The 23,233-nt window shown below is 34.3% G+C and overlaps 1 protein-coding gene across 1 annotated transcript in view; it reads left to right on the top strand.

Annotated features, from left to right (window-relative positions):
• Nucleotides 1–23,233, top strand: part of CNBD1 (cyclic nucleotide binding domain containing 1) — a 417,888-nt gene that overhangs the window by 279,116 nt on the left and 115,539 nt on the right. The window contains 1 exon segment of the mRNA XM_057736982.1: nucleotides 20,798–20,943. Within this exon segment, the coding sequence (XP_057592965.1) occupies nucleotides 20,798–20,943 (146 nt within the window).

Genomic DNA, 23,233 nt, shown 5'->3' with positions numbered 1-23,233 from the left:
TAATAGAACATGTACTTTTTGTTGTCATGGTAGATTATTTCAACCTATAGTTACAGGTTTTCAGTCATCTATTTTCAGTGATACTTATAAATGTACTTGGGGACAGGTCTGGGATTAAGATGAAGTGCCAGATTGAAGGGCATGTACCAAAAATCTCAGTAAGCAAGAAAAAAATATTTTTAATGCAATATTTGGAAAAACAAACATTAATGTAAACATCTATGATAAACAAAATATCAAAATTTCAAAAGACAGACTTGTCTTCTTGGTTTGTTTCATGATCCTGCTTTTTTGTTCAATGACAAGTACTATTGTTTTCCATCTGCCACAGTTTCTGAACCACCAGGTGGTCAGGTCCATGCTAGGTGGATTTATGAAGGTTGACAATGGTGTGTGAATAGATTGGGGAAGGCAGGGCTTTATACATAATCTTTTTTTGTTATAGAGCTTTTTATTAATATTTTTCACTTGGCTCAAAACATGGGGGTGTATATTGGTAAGTATATATACCGGGGGCATATTTTTCTTCTTGCTTCAGTTTCTAATATAGCTCCATATGACAGTGCTAAATAAATATATTGTGATTTACTCCTCCAGAAAATATGATTGTATATCTTTATTATGTTCCCTTAGCCTTCAATTATTTGAATATCTAGTCCATTAGTAACCTTAATTAAATCTTGCTTACACTGAATGCAGTCTGTCAAGGATTATTTCAGTTTGTTAACTCAGATTAAATTTACTTTTTCATAATTCTTTCTAGGAATATTTCCTGACATTTTAGTTTTAAGTTAATATTTGCATATAAGATACAACAGATAGTATTTGTTTATTCTCCTTATTGTTGCCTTCATTGTTTATGAAAAATAAAGATAACCATAAACAAAAGTCATTTTAGATAAAAGTCTTTTGAAAACATGTTATTTCTCTCTTCTTATGCAGAGTCACAGGACAGGGAAAAAATGATATCTAGAACTAGGCTTAAGTTGTGCCTGAAACTAACAATATTATCTTGAAATCTGAGGCTCATCATGTTCTCTAAAAAGTGAAAAAAAGTATCAATGTCAAAATGCTATTCAAATGATAATTATTTTTATTATTATATGTAATCATTTTTTTTCCCGTGGAGAGAGTAAGAAACAGTAAAGGGATATAAAGTGGAAGTCTAATGTAAAAGGGAATATTTAAGAAGTAATTGTCATGATCCCAATTGTAATAGTATGGCTAGTGTCACGAAGAATAGACTCTTGCTACGACAATGATTTCATTCCTAAGAAGCCTCAGAATGTTGAAAATCATTTTATAAAATCATCATTCCAGTGGAGAGAAAGATTGGGATTTAGAGTAAAATGGTGTTGTTTTCCTATAGGAATGCCAATACTGGATTTTTTTAAATAATACAATTGAATGATTATAAATCCAGCATTGTTAATTTTATCACAGGTTTTTAGAAAAACACAAAGCACTCAGTTTTATTACTACCCATCAGTCCTAGATTTCTATTTTATTCACATTGTAACCAGTAATTATGAGATAAATGCAATTTGTGTTCCTTAATTAATTGATCATGTTATAGTAAATAAGGTTATAAAATCTTATACAGTAGTAGAATTACATGTATTATAAAAAATAATCAGAGTTTTCTAATATACTAGAAAGAGGACAGCTCTGAGGATAATTTGAACAAATAAAAGGTTTGGATTTATATGGCATGAATTTGGGTAGCTGTAGAAGGTATACAGAGAGATATATAATATAATGTGGTGATGATAGATATTAAAGTAAAATTCACTTGCTTTAAGCAAATTGATAGTCACAAAACTTGAAAATAATTTGGGGTATGTATGAGCAGGCAGAAATAGCCTAAGAAAAAGGTGAAATAAGTCATTTATTCCACAAATATACATCTTAGCACTGTTCACAGTACAGAATCTAATACAAACCTTCCCTTTATTTGCTTATGTTCTAATAGCAGATAATCACCAATGACAAAAAAGAAAATACATGATGTATCAGAATGTAATTAGTATTATGAGCAAAAATTAGGGTGTTATGGGTCTCAGTAGGAGTTGGGGTGGGTAATTCAGTTGTATCTAGAACTATTCAGAGAAAGTCTTACTAAGAAGCTGATATTTTAGCAGAAACATGAAATGAGGTAACATACAATATAGATAACTTGAAAGAGAATTTTGAAGCAGAGGAAACAGGAAATGCAAAAACCCTAAGAGGGGAGATTGCTTGGTGTGTTTGAAGGGTAGCAAAGAGATCAATGTGACTAAATAGTAATGAGGAAGTGGAGACTTTAGAAGATGAGGTTAAAGAGATAGCTTGGCTTATTGTAAAAGGCTTGGACTTTTACTTGTAGCCTGATGGAATCGAAGGACAAAGCCTGACATATTTTAAAAAGACTCTTCTGTCTGCAGTATGGTGCAGGGGTTAAATAGGGGAACATTTAAGAGAATATTATATTAATCCAGAAGAAAGGTAAGGATTGGATCATATTGGTAACAGTGAATGAAAAGAAGTGGTCATATTCTCTAGACCCTACCCTCAAAATATACCCAGAACACACTAATGTTCACAGAATTGAAGCCAGAGATTCAGTTCAATGGCATTAAATAACTAGAACCAAGGTCTTGGACATTTCTAGAAAAGTAATTAAATCCCTGAATAATTGGTTTCCATAAAGCAGAAGGATTAAGGACTTCAACAGAATAATTGAGTTTAAATAAGGAGGAAACACTGAAGAAATAATTTTATCACATTTGAGGTTAGTTGAAACCATAAGATGTTAATAAGAATGTACAGAATTTGTTCTGGAAACTGTATTTTAAAACATCAGATATTAGTATGATGACTATTAAAATATTATGATTATGGTTTTCAGGAGAAAAATTAATTTAAAGAGATTTAAAATCAACTAAATTTATTTTTTGCTCTTTTAAAGAAGAGATTAAATGTAGTTCTGTTCTGAAAGAAAAAGAAAATATGCTATAATAAGTAATTTAGAGTTGATGTGAATAATTTATATTTTGTAATGAATTAGTAAGATAGCTAATCAGAGAAATCTATAAAATAACTCAAAGAGAGAAGAGGTGAAAACCTACATCTCAAGAGTCACTGCCTGCAAATAGAAGGCACACATGACACTGCCCAGGAAATGCATGCAGAAATCTTAAAAACCCACAGGTTATAATATTTTCTAAAAATATTAGAAAAGAGAGGGTGAAGGAAAACAATGTATTTACTGTATTTTAAACATGAGTTGGTTGTTTTCAGAAATAATCATGAATGTATTCTACAGATACATTTTTTATATGTATTTTGAAAAAATATTGTACATTTTGGCTAACAACTGTCACTGAATTACCATTTTGCATCAGTTCTAAAAATATTTCTTAAAAAGTACAACAAATATGTTATTTTATGTTTTGTCTTTTAATTATGACTTCTTACCTATTACATGCATCCTTCTGTTTTCCTTCTAGTTAGGAAGTAATTTTAATTTTGCAGCATAATGACCTTCAACTAACCCTTCCGTTTGCAGCTCCATTTCTATGTTTTCCTTCATTTTATTTGCTAGAGACAACTCTAGAGTCTATTTTGAGTACTGCAGAGCACACAGATCATTTCCTCTGCTGCAGCTGCCTCTCCTATTATGGGTCTAGGCTTCATATTTCTCAGCTGTGCTTCATTTGTCTATATACTTCCATACAATTTTTTCCCCCACAGAAATGTGACCCTCTTATCCACTAACTGATGGCATCCTCCCTTATGTCCTTAATGTTTTGTTATTGTTTTTATATTCTTATTTTTAAAAAGTCATTTTGAGGGGAGGGTGATTAACACAGCTATGTCCAGATTTTGTAGTGTGCTGTTTAGTTTCCATGTGTTTGTGTTTTCCCCATTTTTCTACATGTAATTGATTTCTAGTTTCGTACTGTAGTGGTCAGAAAAGATACTTGATATAATTTCTATCCTTTAAAATTTGTTGACATTTGTTTTGTAGCCTAACTTGTGATCTATCCTGGAGAATGTTCCATGTGCACTTGAAAAGAATGTGTTTTATGCTGTTTTTGGATGTAATGTCCTATGGGTGACTAATAAGTCCAACTGGTCTAATGTGCCATTTAAGGCCTCTGTTTCCTTATTGATTTTCTCTCTGGATGATCTCTCCATTGATGTAAGTAGTATGTTAAAGTCCCTTATAATTATGGTATTATTGCCAATTTCTCCCTATATGCCTATTAATATTTGCTTTATAAATCAGGTGTTCCTGTATTAGGTATATATATGTTTATGAATGTTATATCCTCTTCTTGTATTGGTCTCTTTACCATTACATAATGCCCTTCTTTGTTTTTTTTATTATAGGCTTTGTTTTAAAGTCTACTTTGTCTGATATGAGTATTGCTACCCCAGCTTTCTTTTCATTTCCATTTACATGAAATATCTTTTTCTATCCTCTCACTTTCAGTCTGTTTGTGTCTTTATCTCTGAAGTGAGTCTCTTGCAGGCAGCATATAGGTAGATTTTTAAAAATTCACTCAGCCACCTTATGTCTTTTGATTGGAGCATTTATTCCATTGACATTTAAAGTGATTATTGATAGATGAGAGGTTTGAATTATTGTCATTTTATTTGTTTTCCAGTTGCTTTTGTAGCTCTTCTATGTTATTTTCTTCTGCTAGTCACTTCCCTGTGGCTTTATGTTTTTTTTTTTTTTAGTGTTATATTTATGTTTCTTTCTCTTCAGTTTATGTGTATCTATTTGAGGTTTTGATTTGTGGTTACCATGAGGCCCTAGAACTATATCTACTTGTTTTAAGCTGATAGTCACTTAAGTTCAAATATAAGGGTGAGTCAAAAATTATCTGCACTCTGGTTATATTAAAACTTCTGTTGGCTGCATTGTCTAATCTGTACTTTCTGTTCAAGGCTACTGTCTCCCCAGTCACTGCTGTACAGGTGTGAACGTGTTACATCAGTTCTTTGTAACTGTGGTGCAAGCAAAAATGGATGCCCCACTGTGATTTGCATGAAAGAAGAGCAGTGTACAGTGCTTTGTTTTTTGTGGTCTGAGAGTATACCTGGTGCCGTTATTTATTGAAGACCTTGTGTGCAGTATGGAGAAAGTGTTTTGTCATGAAGAAGTGTGTATAAATGGATAAAGAAGTTCAAGGAAGGTCACACAAGTGTCAGCCATCAAGAAGGAGCCAGATTCACTACTGATGAAGAAGTGAAGGCAGCAGTGCATTCATGGCTTACAGCTCAGCCTAAAATATTTTTTAATGAGGAAATATGAAAGCTTGACAGATGAACACAATGTATTGAAAAGCAAGGATATTATGTCTAAAAGTGATGTATTTGTCTTTTCTAAAAGTTCATTAAAATAAATTCCACAGCCAGAGTGCAGATAATTTTTGACTCACCCTTGTACATTTTAAAGCTGTGCATTTTTATGCACCTCCTCACATTTTATATTATCAATGTCACATTTTACATTTTTATGTCTATCATGTTCATTGCGGCTATAGTTGATTTTACAATTTTTGTCTTTTAACCTTTATGCTAGTTTATTTAAGTAGTTGACCCACAGCCTTTATTACATATTTGCCTTTATCAGTGGGATTTTCCTCTTCCTATAATTTCTTTCTTGTTGTAGCCTTTTCTTTTTTAAAGAAGACCCTCTAAAACTTCTTGTAAGATTGTTTGGTATTGATGATCTCTGACCTGTTTTTGTTTTCACTTGTCATAAGAAGTTCTGTATCTGTCCTTAAATTCTGAATGATAACTTTGCTGGATCTTAGGTTGCAGTTTTTTTTTTTTTTTTTTTTTTTCCTTTCAGCACTTTAAGTAAGTTATACCACACTCTTCTGGCTTGCAAAAATTTCTCCAGAAAAATCAGCTGATAGCCTTATGTGACTTCTTTTTTCTCTTACTGCCTTTAAAATTCTTTCTTTATCTTTTACTTTTGCCATTTTAATTATGATATGTCTTGGTGTGGGTCTCTTTGGGTTTATCTTGTTTTGGGCTTACTGTACTTCCTGTACCTAGATATCTGCTTCCTTCTTCAGGTTTGGGAAGTTTTCAGCCATAATTTCATCAAATATACTTTTTACCCTTTTCTCTCTCTTCTCCTTCTGGGACCCCCTATAGTGTGAATATTAGTGCACTTAATATTATCCCAGAAGTCCGTCCAACTATTCTCATTTTAAAAAAATTTTCTTTTTGCTGTTCTGATTGGCTAATTTCCCTTATTCTATCTTCCAGATCACTTACATGCTGTATCGCCTAATCAGCTATTAACTCCATCTAGTGTATTTTTCATTTCAGGTATCGTACTCTTCAGCTCTGACTAGTTCTTTTTTATATTTTCCACTTCTCTGTTAAAATTCTCACTGTGTTTATCTATTCTTTTCCAAAGTTCAATTAGCATTCTTATTACGATTGCTTTGAACTCTTTGTCAGGTAAATTACTTATTCCTGTAAATTACTTATTCAGGGTTTTTTTTCAAGCATTTGTTTCTTATTCTTTCATTTGAAACATATTCCTCTGTTGTCTCATTTTCTTTAACTTACTATCTATGAAGTTAGGTGAATCAGTTACCTAGCCTGGTCTTGAAGGTATGTCCCATGTAGGAGAATCCCTATACAGTATGTTTGTGCCCAGTGGGTTTAGTAGGAGAGGTGGATCTGAAGTGAGCATGGGCAGCATCTTCCCCTGGGGTGTGCTGGCAGCCACTGACTTGGTGGGAGGTAGGGCTGGAGTCAAAGATGTTAGAGCCAGAGTCAAGTGCAAGCAGGGGCTTGTTGTATGCTCAATGGCCATCACTGCCCTACTGAGGGTAGGGTCATGGTATAATGAGCTGGAGCAGGTGCCCTGAGGGAGTTGAGTCCCTCTAGAGTGTGATGGCAGTCTCTGCCTTGATTGGGGTCATGACCAGGGCTTGAGGGCTTGGGGTTGTAATTCTGTGTTATTTTCACTACACCTCTGACCTACCTCCCTAGTGTGCATGCATTTGTTAGAGGCTGGACTGGGGCCAGTGGGGTTGGTGCCATGCTACTTAGCTGGTTTTGCTCCCTTCTAAGTGTGTGCATAGATGTGTGCTCCTGGGGTGGTAGTCTCCCCAACCCTGGTCAGAGGCAGGTCTAAGCTAGCTCAGTTCCCTCCAAGTATGCACACTTTTATTGTCAAAGGCAGCCTCTGTCTTGGTGGGTAGCAGCACCAGAGCAAGAGAGGTTGGAGTAGGAACCTGGTGAAGGCTTGGGAGCTGGCTGGTGTGATCTGGACAATTCAGTTAAAGCCCCAAGTAGTTTTCAACCTGCTACCTCTTCACTGTAAGCAAGTTTGTGCCTGAACTCTTCAAGAGTGGAGTCTGAATTTCTTACAGCCCGCCAGTAAATCCCACTGGTTTTTAAACCAGCTAAGGGGGGGGTGGGGCTCATCTTCCCAGTGTCACACCATAGGGCTGGCATACCTAATATGTAGCTTGAAACCCTCACCCCCCAGGGAGAATCCCCAAGCCTGTGATATCCCCCTCCTCTTACCTTCATTTGTATCTCATTTCCAGGGATCACTGTTTTTCTTTGTCTGATGCCCAATGTCTATAAAACTATTATTTTATATATTTTATTTTCTCAGTTGTGTCAGTTAGAAGGGTAAATCTAGACCCTGTTATTACATCATTTCCAGAAACAGATGCCTACAAATATTTATTTAATTATTTTTTTCCTGTAATGATTTGGATTTATTTATAATTTATTACCTACTTGATGCATTCACTTGGTATATCTTACTTCCTAAATTTAAAACTATACACTTGTTCATTCTACTAAACTTCCATCTTCTGAAGTCTTCTCCATCTCAATGTATTCCACCAACTTATAATTTTATATCATGAAACTGGTGGTCTTACAATGATTTTTTCTGTCTTTAACTACCCAATCAAAAGAGCCAAAAATACTTCCTGATCCACTCCATTTCATGCTATAGTCCAAGCCATCACCCTATATCCATTTCCACTTCAATCCTCTCCAAAATTAAAAAAGCAAAAAACCCCACAAAAACAAGGGGAAATTTTTCTAAAAACATTGTGAAACACTGCTGGAAAAAAAAAATCTGTCTGTTGAATCTCATTTTAATCTAGGAATCACAACACAACATTCTCATTTGACATTTACTATAAATTTAATTTAATTACTATTTACTAGTAATTTAATTCAATTATTATTTAAAATTTAGTCTTGAATTCCTATTCCTACTTTTAATTTACCTAAATAAATTCCTATTTTAAATTTATTATTGAAATTTATAGTGTAAGTCATATTACAAAAATGTTTTATATTGCTTAAAGGCATGCATATGACAAGGTTGTTACAAAGGAAACAAGAAAGCAAAGGTTATATAGACATGGAAAGAAGACATACTAACCACTTTAGCTAACCTACTTGCCCTGTCTAAGCATTAAATTTAGCTCAATACTTTTATGCATCCCAGAAAGAAATAGAAATACATTAATTATCAATTTAAAAAATCAATTCCAGTGCAAAGTTTTTTCTGCCAAAAAGAAAATATTGAAGTACATAATCAACAACATCATACATTTTGTTTTTTTTTACTCAATGCATAACTGAAGGGATTTTCTCCATATTGTCATTTTTATTACCAGTCTTCAAAAAAGGAACATTTTTATTTTTTTAAAATTAAAACATTTATATAGCTATATTTCAATAGCTATCTACAGATATATGTATACATTTTGCAAATAAATATATAGATTTTTATTACATATATAGATATAAATTTCAATGTAGATTTCAATATCTATCTACATACATCTACTTAAGATATATAGACAAATATATATATCTGATGCATGTTACTATTTGTGGCTTTGCTAAGCATATATTTCCCCTCAGATTCTGGAAAAGCTAGAACTAACTTAACAAAATGTAAGTTTGTAGGTTTCCTTGGTTCTAACACTAGATAAGGATAGAGCATATCCTAAAATATTTGCTAAAGAGGGGAATGATAAGGTATTTCTTAGATTTTATCTTTTTCTGGCTAGCATGTTGACAGCAACTGAGATGTAGTCACAAATTCAAGACACTAAACATAACATATTATTTTGGACTGGAAAACTTTTATACTGGTATTATCAGTCAGTTATCCTGACAAAAGGAGTCTCTCCAGTGACATTGATAATACTGGTGATACCAGTGTTACTCCTGTGGAAGAGTGTTCTTGACATTGAATTGTACTGTTTTTTCCTTTACTCATTAAACTCACTAAATATATTCCAAACTAATTATAAAAACTTGACCTGCTAGATGGAATTATTCTTTGTACAATCTGCTGTAATAGCTGTCTAACTGGTCTCAGGACATTAGTCTTTCAGTGCTCTAATCCACCCTCCTTTGTATAGCCAGAGTGAACTTTCAAAAATGTAAATCCTTGTCATCATTACTCTTAATGAAAGCTCTTGTATGACTTTATCTTTTCTTATGACAAAGTCTAAAATTCTTAACGTAGTTTACAATCCCCCTAGGATTTTGCCTTTGCTGTCACTTTGGCCTCATTTAGTGTCCAATTGCTTCAGTGCCCTCTCTGGCTGATATTTTTGAGCCTTCTTCACCAGTGATTTTTGAATACTTGACTCTGGACCGTTGGACATACAATTCCTTATACCTTCAACACTGGTATTCTTCCTTTCCCCATCACCCAACTTATTCTTCAGGTGTCCTAGAACATACTTTCCATAGAACACATAGAACCTTTTATAGCAGTTTCACAGATATGTCTCCTTTAAAGTCTGATTTCCCTACTAGATTTTATGTTGTGTAAGGCAAGAAACATATTTCTCTTTTTCTTTATTGTGTGCCAAAATTTATAATAATACCTGAAAATTAATCATTGCACAAAATTATTTCCTAAATAAAGCAATGAATTAATAATCAGACAATAGGGGCTCTTTATTTAGCTGATCTCAAAAATCCAAAAGTGGTAGAAGCTATTGTTTTCCTTCTAACTCAGACATGTAGTTATTACATTCTTCTGAGCACCAAGAAGACAAATAAGGTGATTTAAGTTTAGAATAATTAAGATTCCTGACAAAATTGCTTGTCTGTCTCTCTTACAGAGAAATCCATCACATCAGTTTTGTGTCCTAGAGCAGCTCTTTCTAATGTGTAAGGACAAAAGATGTAGAGAACCTTAAATAAAATTTCTAAACTTCTGTGTATTTTGGTAATCCGTGGTTGCCTATTTACTGCTGCTGACTGTGTTTAGGAAGCGACAATGCAGGTGACTTTTGAAATATTTTGAGGCCTTACTTATGCCCTTTTTGTATTGCTACTGTTAACCACTCAGGTCTCAGGAACTGAGTGTGTGAAAGATGCTAAGGAAGTACCTTTGATGAGGTACCTTTTCTGAGGATTCTCGAGATTCTCAAATTTGGTATTGGATTCATAAATATGTAGATAAATTAAGCTCTTTGAAACTTGTTTTATGATCCCCCCATCCTAAAAATTTCAATCAACAGGCTAGTTTATTATTTTCTTCAATCATGTCCCTGTGAAATGAAAGGAAATCTGCTCTTTTATTTTAGAGGTACATGTCTTTTAATTTCTCTCCCACCACAAGGAAACGCCCAGCTCATCCTCTCCAAAAAACATGGAGAGACGTTTTAAAAAATAATTTATTTTCTAATCATAATACATATTTTTTAAGCTTGAAAAGAAGTGTTAAAGTTGCTGTCACTAATCTTTTAATTTTCAACTGTGTATAAGAATAGCAAAGAGAACCCAAATCATGCTGTGAACTCTGAGGTCTGCACTTCACGAATGACCAAACCCAGTTTCTTGAAAACCTGATCATGATCAGCAGTTGTCATCTGCGTTTGGATGATCAAATAAAATAAATTGCTATTCTGTTCAGTCATCCTTGACTGATTCGGCAATTCAAATGAGAAGTCAGACAGAAGGTGATGTATATATTAATGACTGATTCAAGAAAAATTCAAGTACACACTAGATTCCAGGAAAATAATTTTATGGTGGATTACTTGAAAACATAAGGGGAAAATGGATAAACATAAGTGACATTTGGGGAAAAAAATCACATTTTAGCTGTTTTAAATAATGTTGTTACTGTCATAAATGCTGCTTTTAAAACTATTAAGGAGGCCCAAGGGTATGTGTGTGTGCATCCTTTAATTAAAGTGACCTCTTCAGCTGGATTTTTCTATCCCAATAATCTGTGGTTCACAGAACATTTTGATCAAATATTACACTCTTGTTAAAACCCAAGAATTTTAGCTGTGCAGTTTCTGAAAATGCTTTTGTATTCCCAAACATAATGCCATCAAATTACAGCAAGTTTTTGGGTTCCTTGAGGAACTCCTGTGGCTTGGCTCACAGGGCGTATGCTCTAGGGAAAGATACAATCAAATGAACAGACTCCCTGATATTCTACTCCTAGCTGATAATCCACAGTATAATTTCCACCATTTTTTCCCCAAACTGTAAATCTGAGCAAATTCCTCCATGGCCTTTGATTCAGGCTCATAAGTTTACTTTGCTCTATGTTCCTCACTTCCATGCCTTTATACAATTTTTACCTCTTTTCATTCTGGATTCAAAGCCTTCAGTTTTTAATACAGTCTGATTTTCTTCTCATTGTTTCTTTTGCTTAATGACTAGACCTTAACTCAGAGGTAGATTTAACCTGAAGGTAATGAAGCTTAAGCTTTAGGCCTGTCATTTGGTTTGCATATGTTCCTTCCACAGCCTTGAGAGAGGCCTTAAAAATGTATTTACATGGCCATACATTTTTCTAAAGTTTGCAAAAGGAAGATATTTTAATTTAATTATTTGTTTTCTCTTAGCCTGTCAACTCTCTTTTCTTACATTTGACACTCATGACACCTGGCATTGGAGTGGCTTCTGGCATTTTGTGGATACAGTGTAGGGAAAATTGAGTTTAAGATATGTTTCACTTTCGTCTAGTGAAATATAATTTTTGGTTCTTAGTCACTGCTGTCATATGAGTTATTATTGCTCACAGAGCTAGTGTATGAATGGCTGTCAGGATTAACCCTATCACTCACTGAGTGGACAAACATCATCCTGACATAGATCAGAGGTGTCATCACAATATACAACCATCCTATGGCAATCTGGTACCAGAAATATGTGGGTAGTCGAATGGCATATACTTTGAAATGTATGAAGAGAGAATTGAATCCATGGCCCATACATGAAAGAAATGTGGATTTAGATTTTCCCAAATTTGACAAGAATTTTAAAGTTTAAATTTTTTTCTAAATTATTAAGAATAATCTAAAAGATTTCACCAACCAAGCTCAAGAGAATACTTTATTCTTTTAAGTAAAAATGATATAAAACCAGTGTCTTACAAAGAGGTAAAAATATATAAGAAGTGCAATAAAAATTTTAGAAAAATAAATATAATAGATGTACTTATACAACTAATTAATAAAAATACTATACTATTTTTCTGGATTTTGTGATGTTTTGAAATAGTCTAGCTTTTAAAAATTTGTATTGATAATTTATTGTCTTTCCTTCCCTTTCTAAATAAATATTCATATTTGTTGCAAGTTTTTAATTTATAAATATATGTTCTTTATCTGTCAAACTCAATAAAATCTGGAATTGCTTCTGCCCTAACTCAATTAACCCAATAACTCAAAAAAATGAAAACCACTATAATGACGATTTGGCTAACTGTGGTGGCTAAGTGGATGGGAGCCCTGAGGATCCAGAGTGAGACTAACTGGAGTAAAATCCTAGCTCTACAATTTACTATTTGTATGACCTTGAACAAGTTACTTACCATATCTAAGCCTCAACTTTCTTATTTTAAAAGGAGGAGGTTGGACTTAGAAACTATAATTCCTTGTAATTGTATCATAATATAAATAATCAAAAAATAATGGGCAATTAACTAAATAAAATAATAGAACATCCTTGTTAAAAGGAACCTTGAATTTTCTGTAATTTTACATCATTCTTGTGGATTTCTCACTGCTCCTTCAGATTTGTAGGGGGAGAAATGGGTCTGGTATGGAAACTGACCTATCCTCTCAATCTTTAAACTAGTGTAGGTCTGCTTTTATTCATATACAGTCTATGTAAGCTTTAGTTTGAAAAAAGTGCTCTGTGACAGTGTGTATGTGTTTGAATGCCACTGCCCTTGTCCAATCCTTGTATAAATAATCACTTGATAGCATTAGTAAAAATATTAAAAATTTAAACAGGTAATAATCTGTTCATCTGATCTGTATATCGCATGTAGGAATGATGACATTATTTAAAAGTAAATAAAATAAAACTGACAACAGCAAATTCTGCTATTCAAATCAAAGCTGAAGTATTCAGTGAAAACAGGAGACAACAAGAAGCAACTGGAAGCAATAGGAAGCTTCCCCCAAATTCTCAGGGATATTTGAGGATAATCAAGTTTCCCACAGTACATGAGACTGAGCCCCCTGTTGCTTTCTGTTTGGTTGGTTATTTTTAACCATTATTAAAAGAAAATATGAACTCAAACAGCAGGAGGACTTTGATAGGGAGCTAATACTTGAATTTTGTATATGCATCCCCAAGGATCTGTTTTATTGTTTTTAATACTTTAATTGTGCCTTTTAATTGGAAAAAAAGTGACCTGTTTATAACTTCTACTCAAATTGCCAGACCAAATAATCTTAATCCCTCTTTAATCTGACAGCTCTTCACACATATGAATCAACTCTATCCCCAAATATATTTACTTCCAATTAAAAATTGATTGTTTTATGACAGGATCTAAAGATATTTTCTTTGACGTTTATAACTCACTGAGAAATAACAATTAATCAGTATCTCTGAAGTTTACTTTCAATTTTAGAGACCTTCATGGGCCTTCTGGTAACTCTTTCTGAATGAAGCCTTTCTTACAATCAGAATTCCTCCCCCGTTCTGTTTTTTTGGTTTGTTTTTTTTTTGTTTTTGGTGTGTGTGTGTGTGTGTGTGTGTGTGTGTGTGAGCATGATTTGTTCTTCATTTAGCAATTTTTAGTATTTCAATTTCTTTTTAATCACCATTAGCTATGTGTCCTTGAAAAAATAAACCTCTTTGATTCTCAGTTTAAATATTGCTTCTTATAGCATATTCCACCACTGCTCTCTCTCCTTACTTGCACCTGAATGTTCTGGTTTACTACTGTTTTATTGGCAAACATTCTACCCAAGTTAAATGGCTCTGTTTATGTGTCCTGTAACACAGTTGTTTATACTTCTTCAACAAAATTTTCAGCACATGCAGTTCAACTGTTCCTCTAGCCACTGCCACAAGGACCCAATAAATCCCCTTATACACTTGAATCCCTTCTTGGGGAAAATTTTGAGTGGAGTCACACTAGAAGACTAAGCACTTTTACCAAACAGTCTAAGTCCTTTGAAAAAGGCCATGTGAATCAGCTAGTATTGGAAGCTAAACTTTGTGTAGTCTCAATATTTAAATTGAATAGAGAATATTTATATTAGAAAACTTGCCATATTGTTAAGAGACAAATGCAAGGATTTTTTTGTTTGTTTTGTTTTAATCTTCAACCTAGTAGATTAAGGATTGTTAGAAAAATTAGATTAATGAAGAAAAACTGCAGAAGCTCCATTTCATCAACGTATCTGGGTAAATTATTAGCACTAGGGGTATAGAGACCTTAAAAGAGCCCTAACCACATTCCCACAGCCACAAAGATGTTTCCTGAAACAATCAAACTCTCTCCTTAATAGCAGGAAGTATGATGAATTAGTGGGGAGTGAAAAAGTCAACAAGTTTACAAGAGCTTTGCAAAATATAGATCATGTGTACCTATAACTTGAAACATTTAGGAATTCAGTGAAGGCATGAATGCCAATGGCTATACACAATAGTTAGAACTCAGCAGTGGCAATGCACATAGGTGCTGGTGATCAGAAGCCAGATACATACTTCTCGTGACTGTTTATAAGCTCCTAGGTTTGAGATGATCACCAGGAGACAAAGGAGTAGAATAGCAATCCTATAATTATTTTGTTTCCAACTGTAATGCCTGAAATACTTGGAATATATTGAGATGCTGCTTTTTTGCCATTAGCTGGAATTGGGGCTAGAAATAGAAATAATGGTGAGGAAATGAAAATACAAGGGGAATAACATTTTTTCACACCTTTGTAAGTGGTCTGATAATTCATAATGATGGTAATGATAGGAATGACACTATTAAACACCTCCTTATTTACTAGTAATAGTTTGAACATTATTGTTTTTCTCCATATGTGAATTTTTTCTTTTTGTTAAGTTTCTTCCTCTGCATTAGAGTAGGTCAGAAAGATGTGGTAAGGAGGGTGTATGATGTCTGTAAAAAAGTTCCTGCCAAACAAGAAATATAGTGATTGAAAGAGAAGTGAAGGCCTGTTTAAAGAGAGGAAGTGGAGGCCAAGTTTTCAGACCTGAATACCTTGTTTTACCATCTTGAAGATGGTAAACACAGGAGTGTATGTGAGATTCCACTGAAAAATTCTGGGGGAATTTCAGAATTGCACATCATTTGTTAGGGTGTAGCCTCAGACACCTGTAAGATCAGTGCCCAAGTGGGGCAGCACAAGTAAGGTAGAAATGGTGGTAATAGGAGGTTAGAATGGTAAGTTACAGCCCCACTTGTTTCTTTGTTTTCCAAGCATGATAATCCAAATATTTGAAGGTTCTTGAGTGCTCATGTAGGAAAGGCAGAAGTAAACTAAAACATAGGAATTTATCCGGAATAGGGTTTCCAGAGCCAGACTAGGTTAATTGAAGGAAAAAAAATGTTTTGCATTTTTAGTCAGAATATGTAAATTACAAACCCATTCTTTTATCAACTATTAGCTATAATTTTTGAGTGACTGCCAGACTTTTAAACATTATTTTTTTTAATGTCTTCTGTTAGTAATGCTATTTCTGAAATATTTTTGATTGTCCCATTCACAATGGTCACATGAACTTCCTACTACTTGTCATCTATTGACTTTGAGCTGTGGGAGGAAATTAGGGGTGTTGCTATCGATCAGAGGATTTAAGATTCAACATGGAGTGCAGGACTTCTAGAACGACAGAGTGAAGACCTCTGTGTATCTCCTCCTTCATATAAGCAATGAAATACTGGCAAAGTTGTCAAAAATTTTTTCAGAACTCTGAATTTAATCAAATGCATGCAGCCACATGAGGAGTATTTATTCAAGAAAAATGGCAGGGTTTGTAGCTTTTTATCTGACCGGTTTTAACCCTCTTATCTCCAGTTCTGTGCTAGTCTTGAAAACTAGTAGCTCTGCAGCTTCTGGAGGGGCAGACTGGTTAGAAGCTCCTCAAAAACCCACTACCAAAGCACTGCCACACTGCAATTTGTCTGGCAATCCCCTGGAAAAGCCACATTCATAGGTATTGTTATTTGACCCTGGGAAGGAGGGGAAAAGTGATTTCTGATTTGCAACATTATCTAAAATGTTCAATTTTAAACGCAAATTATGAGACATGCAAAGAAACAAAAGTGTGTCCCATATGTAGGCTAAGAAGCAGCCAAGAGCAGACCATGTCCTGAGAGGATTCAAATCTTAGACTTAGTAGACAAAGATTTTAAATCTACCGCTATGAATAGGTTCAGAGAAATAAAGGAAACCTTGTCTAATGAATTAGAGCATGAAAACACACAACCTGCCCATCAGCAAAATTTGGGGGACTTAATGGTTCAGGCATTTAAGAAAATCTCCAAACGATTATCAGATGACTACTAAGTGAAATAAATAGAGACTTAGGAAACTGTACACTGTGAGGAATACAGACTTTATAGAATTAAAGGAAAGTATGACAATAATGTCTCACCACATAGAAAATATCAGTAAAAAGAAACTGCAAAAAAAATGATCCAAATAGAGATTATGGAGTTAAAAATACAACAACCGAAATAAAAACTTCACTAGAGGGTTCAACAACAGATTTGATCTGGCAGAAGAAAAGTTTGGTAAACTTGAAAATATATCAATTAAGATTAACCAGTCAGAGAAGAAAAAGAATAAGAATGAAAAACATGAATGGTGCCTCAAAGATCTATGGGACACCACCAAGTATACCAGAATCAACACAATGGGCATCCTAGAAGGAGAGAAGAGAGAAAAGGGACAGAGGATATTTGAAGAAGGAATAGCTGAAACTTCCCAATTTGATGAAAAGCATTAGTTTACCCATCCATACTGGTAAAAGTGACTATTTAATCTAACGACATAGCTTTTAAAATCATGCCCCACGTTTCTGGATCTTCTCTATTCCTTTTCATTTATGCTTGATAACTGGTCAGTTTTATCCAGCTAATAATACATTGCTACAAACAACTAATGTTGAGCAAATAAAACCCAATAACTTTCTGGCCTTTTCCAACTATTTTCTGTTAAGTAGCAGGTTTCTGAGATACTTGGTCTACCTTCCAAATTATTGTAGGCAACTAATATATTAAATGTTTTGCCACTAAAAATGTATGTCCATTTAAAAAATGTGTGATATTATTTCCTTGTCATCCCCTGCTTGTTTGCTAAATCGATGACATTTATTTTAGGATTTGGTTATAATACCATGCCATTTCTGAATACTAATTTTTTGTTACTACATCTGAAATACACACTTTTTTTTTCTTAAGAGCAATACATTTAATACATTCATAAGATTTCAAATGAGTACATACATGCTACAGATTTTCAATTTTCCTTGGACAACATAAAAAACACAGCACTCAAACTGCAAGTTTTAACAGGAACATGAAATCTCATTTTGACACAAAGCTTACAAAAATGATAAAACCAACATTGAACTAATCCAGCACCATCAGGCTTCCTTAAATCTTCCATCCTATCCCATTTTTGAAATCATATGGCTGCCTTCTATACCAGCATTTCTTCTTCCCTGTACAACAATTCAACAAAAAAATTAGATAAAAAAATTAGAGCTGTGTCACTGAATGACTACCACAACTAAAGGAAAAAAAAAAAAAAAAAAGGCCCACTTATTTGTTGAATGTTGAAAGAGGAGAATAAGATTAGGTGGGAAAACTGTAAGGCATTTGATTCATTCACTTCACTCTGATATCAGAGCACAGGAATTGTGCTCAAAAGTTAGCAGAAGGAACTAACAGAGATGCCAAGAAATACCCCATTATTTATAAAAGGGAGGCTGCACTCATGTCTATGAAGAGCTTATAATACCATGGAAAAATATTTAAGTTATAAAGTTAGATGTGAAAGTTGAATACAAAACTATATATTCAGTATGATCTCAACTACCTAAATCTAAGCCAAAAAAAGGCTGAAAGTTCCAAAATATTAAGTTAGTGGTTGTATTTAAGTAGTGTACCTACTTGGATCTTTTCTCTTCCTTTTATTTTTCTGTCTCTTCCAACACTTTCTCTACTGGGGATTTTATTATTTTTAATGATTAGGTACCAAAAAAGGATGCCAGATAGAAGTATTGAATTTGAGTTAATGAATTTAAGTCCAGCCTATAGGAAAGGATCTGTGCATGTATAAAATTAGAAAACATTCCAGGTACTCTCTGAATCCATGGTGTGTTAGCAGTAACTTCCAGAAGCTGGAGGGCTTTGTCCTTTCCTCCAGCCAGGTGCAAAGTGTCATCAGATCCTGCTTGATGAAAAATTGCTGAATCAAACAGAAATGCCATGGATTTACAAAAAGGAACAGAAATACCCACACGTGGCAAAAATCTATTTATAGTACAGGAGTAGCTCTTTAATGCTATGATTAAACAAGGGGACAGCTATTTTCTCCTATCTTCTGTGCAGATAGCAAGTTTCAAAAAAGCTATCATCACAAGAACAGTAGAAAGCTAATCCTGGCTTAGAAATGGAAATAAAACAGCCCTGTGACAACACCGGACTGAGAAAAGCCACAATTTAGAAAATTATAAAAGCTGCTTTCTATAAAAATGATTCCCTTTAAAACATTTGTTTACTGTATATACTTTAAGGTCCCCACTATCAAACCCCCTAAAAAAAAAAAAGGGTCAAAACCTCTGAACACTTTCTACCAAAAACAAACACTGATGGAAGGCTCATAATGTGTGAGGTACTGGGGTCTCAAAGAGCAGACAGATTTGTCCCTGCCCCAAGGACATCTTGGTCTCTCAGAGCGGAAGGTGCGCACATCACCAACCACAAACAGCAATGAAAAGCAGATGCCACTGCTTCTTACCACTCAAGAATAAGCTATAATTCTTACTGAATTACTTAACACAAAAGTCCTTACACAGAAACTTTCATGACTCGCTTGGAGGCAAAAACACAATGACTTTCCCTTGATAAATACTTCTAGAAGGGACAGGCATTAAATTACATTTTGTGATATTTGCCCTTAAAGATCACAAGGCCTCGTAGTGAGGTCAGTTAACTTTGTTTTAAGCAGTGGAGCATTTTTACTCCAAAAATGAGACACCTTGAAGCTGAGAAAAAGTGACCAGTTCTAGATCTACATCAAGACTTGTCAGGACTGTCAAAAGCTGAGACACAGGAGTGTAAATTTCAATTAAAATCTTCCGTCTGCTCTGCCATCCACTGATTTTCAATATGCCCCTGTGTCAACCACTCCAGATCCTTCCACACATTGGGGTGGTCTTCCAGATCTTCATAAAGGGATCTCACGATGTCCAGTCTCCTCTAATCTTTAGGCCTGCCTAGGCTTTGCACAACTTGGAGGCACAGCTCTTTAAGGGTATACACTGGCAGTGTAACGTTGGCAAAAATAGGCTGTACATCAACATTGAGAGATGGCACAAACAGCTCAGTTTGGTTAACTAGAAGCCCATCAGATGTCCCAACATCTCGGAAGAGCCAAAGGTGACCTCGGTAGCTGTGGATGCGGCGGCCCGTGCCATTCTTTTCCAACTTTTTTTTTTGCTACAACACACAACAATACCAAAAAGAAAAAAAAACACAGAAGTAATTTATAATGTCATCCAGTAAACATGCACACATAACACATGCATAACTGGTGGGCCAACAGGATATCACATCTAAACTGGGACTATTTCTAGCAAACCTACATATATGTGAATACTCTGAATTCCCTTTCTGCTGCTAAACTGATTTTTCACAATAGATTTTTAAAAAATATTTAGCAATGATATGGCATCTGGGTTAGTCCCTTGAAAACTTAGAATCAACAGGAATTTTGTATCTTGATTATGGTATTATATTTATCAAATAGTGAATTTAATGATTAAAAGTAAATAAATATCATCCATCATAGGATAATTATGTTTTATTTAAAATTATATATGCATCTTTTCACTCAAAATTTATATTCTCAAATGTTAAATTATAGATTCATTTGCTCTAACTTTAATAGTAGTTAAAAATCAAGAATACATAGTGGATAAGACATCAATTATTTTACTGTCTAAAAGATGTCTTTATTATTATAATGACTAATAATGAGAGCTATCTTCTTAAAATTGAAGCACTGAGTTTTCTATAAAAAGAAGGTAAAGGCACTATGTAATATCCTAAAGTTTAAAGTTTCATGGAAGTGCCACTTTATTTTGGAAGAACAAATTTTAAAGATTACTAAGACAAAAGAGAACATCATCACTTATCCTTAGCAATTCTTAAAAAAAAGGAAATACAAATTTGGAAGCTCAAAAATTGAGGAATTTTTGGTTTTTTTTTTTTGTGTGTTTATGTTGTAGTCTCTCAATTTGCAATCTATTTTTGTTTAAGGCCCATTCACAGGATGCCATCTGAACACAACGTTGTATGGAAGATGCTGAGAACGATTCCAGATTTAACCTCTCAGTTAATTGATGAGCATCTGAAAATACTTAGTAAGAATGTCATTTCTGAAACCTGGATAAAAGGCAGCACAGGTAACACGCTAATCTGGAGGAAAATTTGGCAAGACAAAATGCGTATCCCTGTTTTGAGTTCTCTCTCATTATAATATTCATAATTTCACTCGACATGTTAAAATGTACTCTTTGGATGGATTTCATTTGTATGTTATAATTATTGAAACAAATAACATTTCACATTTTATTATTTTTGTTTTAAAGATAGGCAGTGGTGCTTCTTCACTGTGAGCATGGATCAGAATGCCCCAGAGGACTCACTGAGATTGTTGCTGTGTTCAATCCCTAAGGTTTCGGGTTTAGTAGATTTGGGATGGAGCCTAATTTGCATTTCCAATAACATTCCAGGGGTTGCTGCTAGTCTGGGCACCACACTTTGGAAACTACTCATTGGTATGCACGTTTAATAATGATCTAGCATTGGTTTTCACAGTTAAGACAGCAAGTGGTCAAAGCGATTATTTGATCCAGATACTGATCCAGATACTGAGAAAACAACTCAGGCAGATTTTAGTTTAGTTTCTCAATTTTAATTTCTAGTCCCTTTACCAAGGATTTATTTGATACATTAATAGAAGTATTTTGTATGTTAATTTTTTGGGGGGTGGCGTACAAATAAACACACATGCAGAGTCACACACACATATACCTCTTTTGCATTTACTGAGTACCTATTAGTTAGAAAAGGGGAAGTAAATTTATTTGATACATTCTTTGTGTGAGGACTATCCCTTATTCCTCATAGTATCAAATAAAAGTAGACATTATTATAATTATTATTCTCTACAGATGAGGACCTTAAGGCACAAAATATCATGTGGAGTATTCCTGATTAGAACTGAAATTCAGGCACACTTTAGCCTTTTTTTTAAAGGACTTTTATTGAGATATAATCAACATACAATAAACTGCATATGTTTAAAGTGTACAATTTGATATTATTTTTCTTATTAGTAATGTATATATGGCAATCCCATTCTCCCAGTTCATCCCACCCCAACTCCCACCACGTGCTTTCCCCACTTGGTGTCCATGTGTTTGTTCTCTATATCTGTGTCTGTTTCTGCCTTGCAAACCAGTTGATCTGTTTCATTTTTCTAGATTCTGCACATATGCATTAATATACAATATTTGTTTCTCTCTTTCTGACTTACTTCACTCTGTATGACAGTCTCTAGGTCCATTCATGTCTCTACAAATATCCCAATTTCGTTCCTTTTTATGGCTGAGTAATATTCCATTGTATATATGTACTACTTCTTCTTCTTTTTTTTAAATAAATTTATTTATTTATGTATTTATTTTATTAGCCGTGTTGGGTCTTTTTTTGCTGTGCGCAGGCTTTCTCTCATTGCGGTGAGTGGGGGCTACTCTCGCTGTGGTGTGCAGGCTCTTCATTGCCGTGGATTCTCTTGTGGATTATGGGCTCTAGGCACATGGGCTTCAGTAGTTGCAGCACATGGGCTCAATAGTTGTGGCTCACGGGCTCTAAAGTGCAGCCTCAATAGCTGTGGCGCACGGGCTTTGTTGCTCCACAGCATGTGGGATCTTCCTGGAATGGGGATCAAACCCGTGTCCCCTGCATTGGCAGGTGGATTCTTAACCACTGCACCACCTAGGAAACCCTGTACCACTTCTTCTTTATCCATTCATCTGTTGATGGACATGTAGTTTGCTTTAATAACCTGGCTATTGTAAATAATGCTGCATTGAACATTGGGGTGCATGTCTTTTTGAATTATGGTTTTCTCTGGGTATATGCCCAATAGTGGGATTGCTGGGTCATATGGTAATTCCATTTTTAGTTTTTTAAGGAACCTCTGTACTGTTTTCCATAGTTGCTGTATCAATTTTCATTCCCACCAACAGTGCAAGAGGGTTTCCTTTTCTCCACACCCTCTCCAGCATTTCTTGCATGTAGATTTTCTGATGATGCCCATTCTAACTGAAACAGACTTTAGCCTTAATGCTAAATTATTCTCCATCCATTATGCCATTGTTTTAATAAAATTGTTCATCAGGATTGTGACATTTAAAATCAAACTGGAATTTTGGAGAACATGAAAATATTTGCATATTTTTTGGGTTTTCCCCAACAGTCCTCTCTCATAATTAGTTTTGTTTAATCCAACATCAAGCAGTGAAAATTAAATCATATGAGTTTTTCAGAGGATAAATGATTTTGAAAGGGAAGAAAGAACAAACATTCAACATTGTTTTGCCACTAGCTTGGGGATAGTAATTAAAAAATTAATTTGTCCTATCATAAATCTCTGAAATTATACTCATTATGGCAAAAAACATGAAA

The sequence above is a fragment of the Hippopotamus amphibius genome, chromosome 5 (genome assembly GCF_030028045.1).
Source record: "Hippopotamus amphibius kiboko isolate mHipAmp2 chromosome 5, mHipAmp2.hap2, whole genome shotgun sequence".
Lineage (NCBI taxonomy): Eukaryota > Metazoa > Chordata > Mammalia > Artiodactyla > Hippopotamidae > Hippopotamus > Hippopotamus amphibius.
This window is presented reverse-complemented; position numbering and strand designations above follow the sequence as displayed.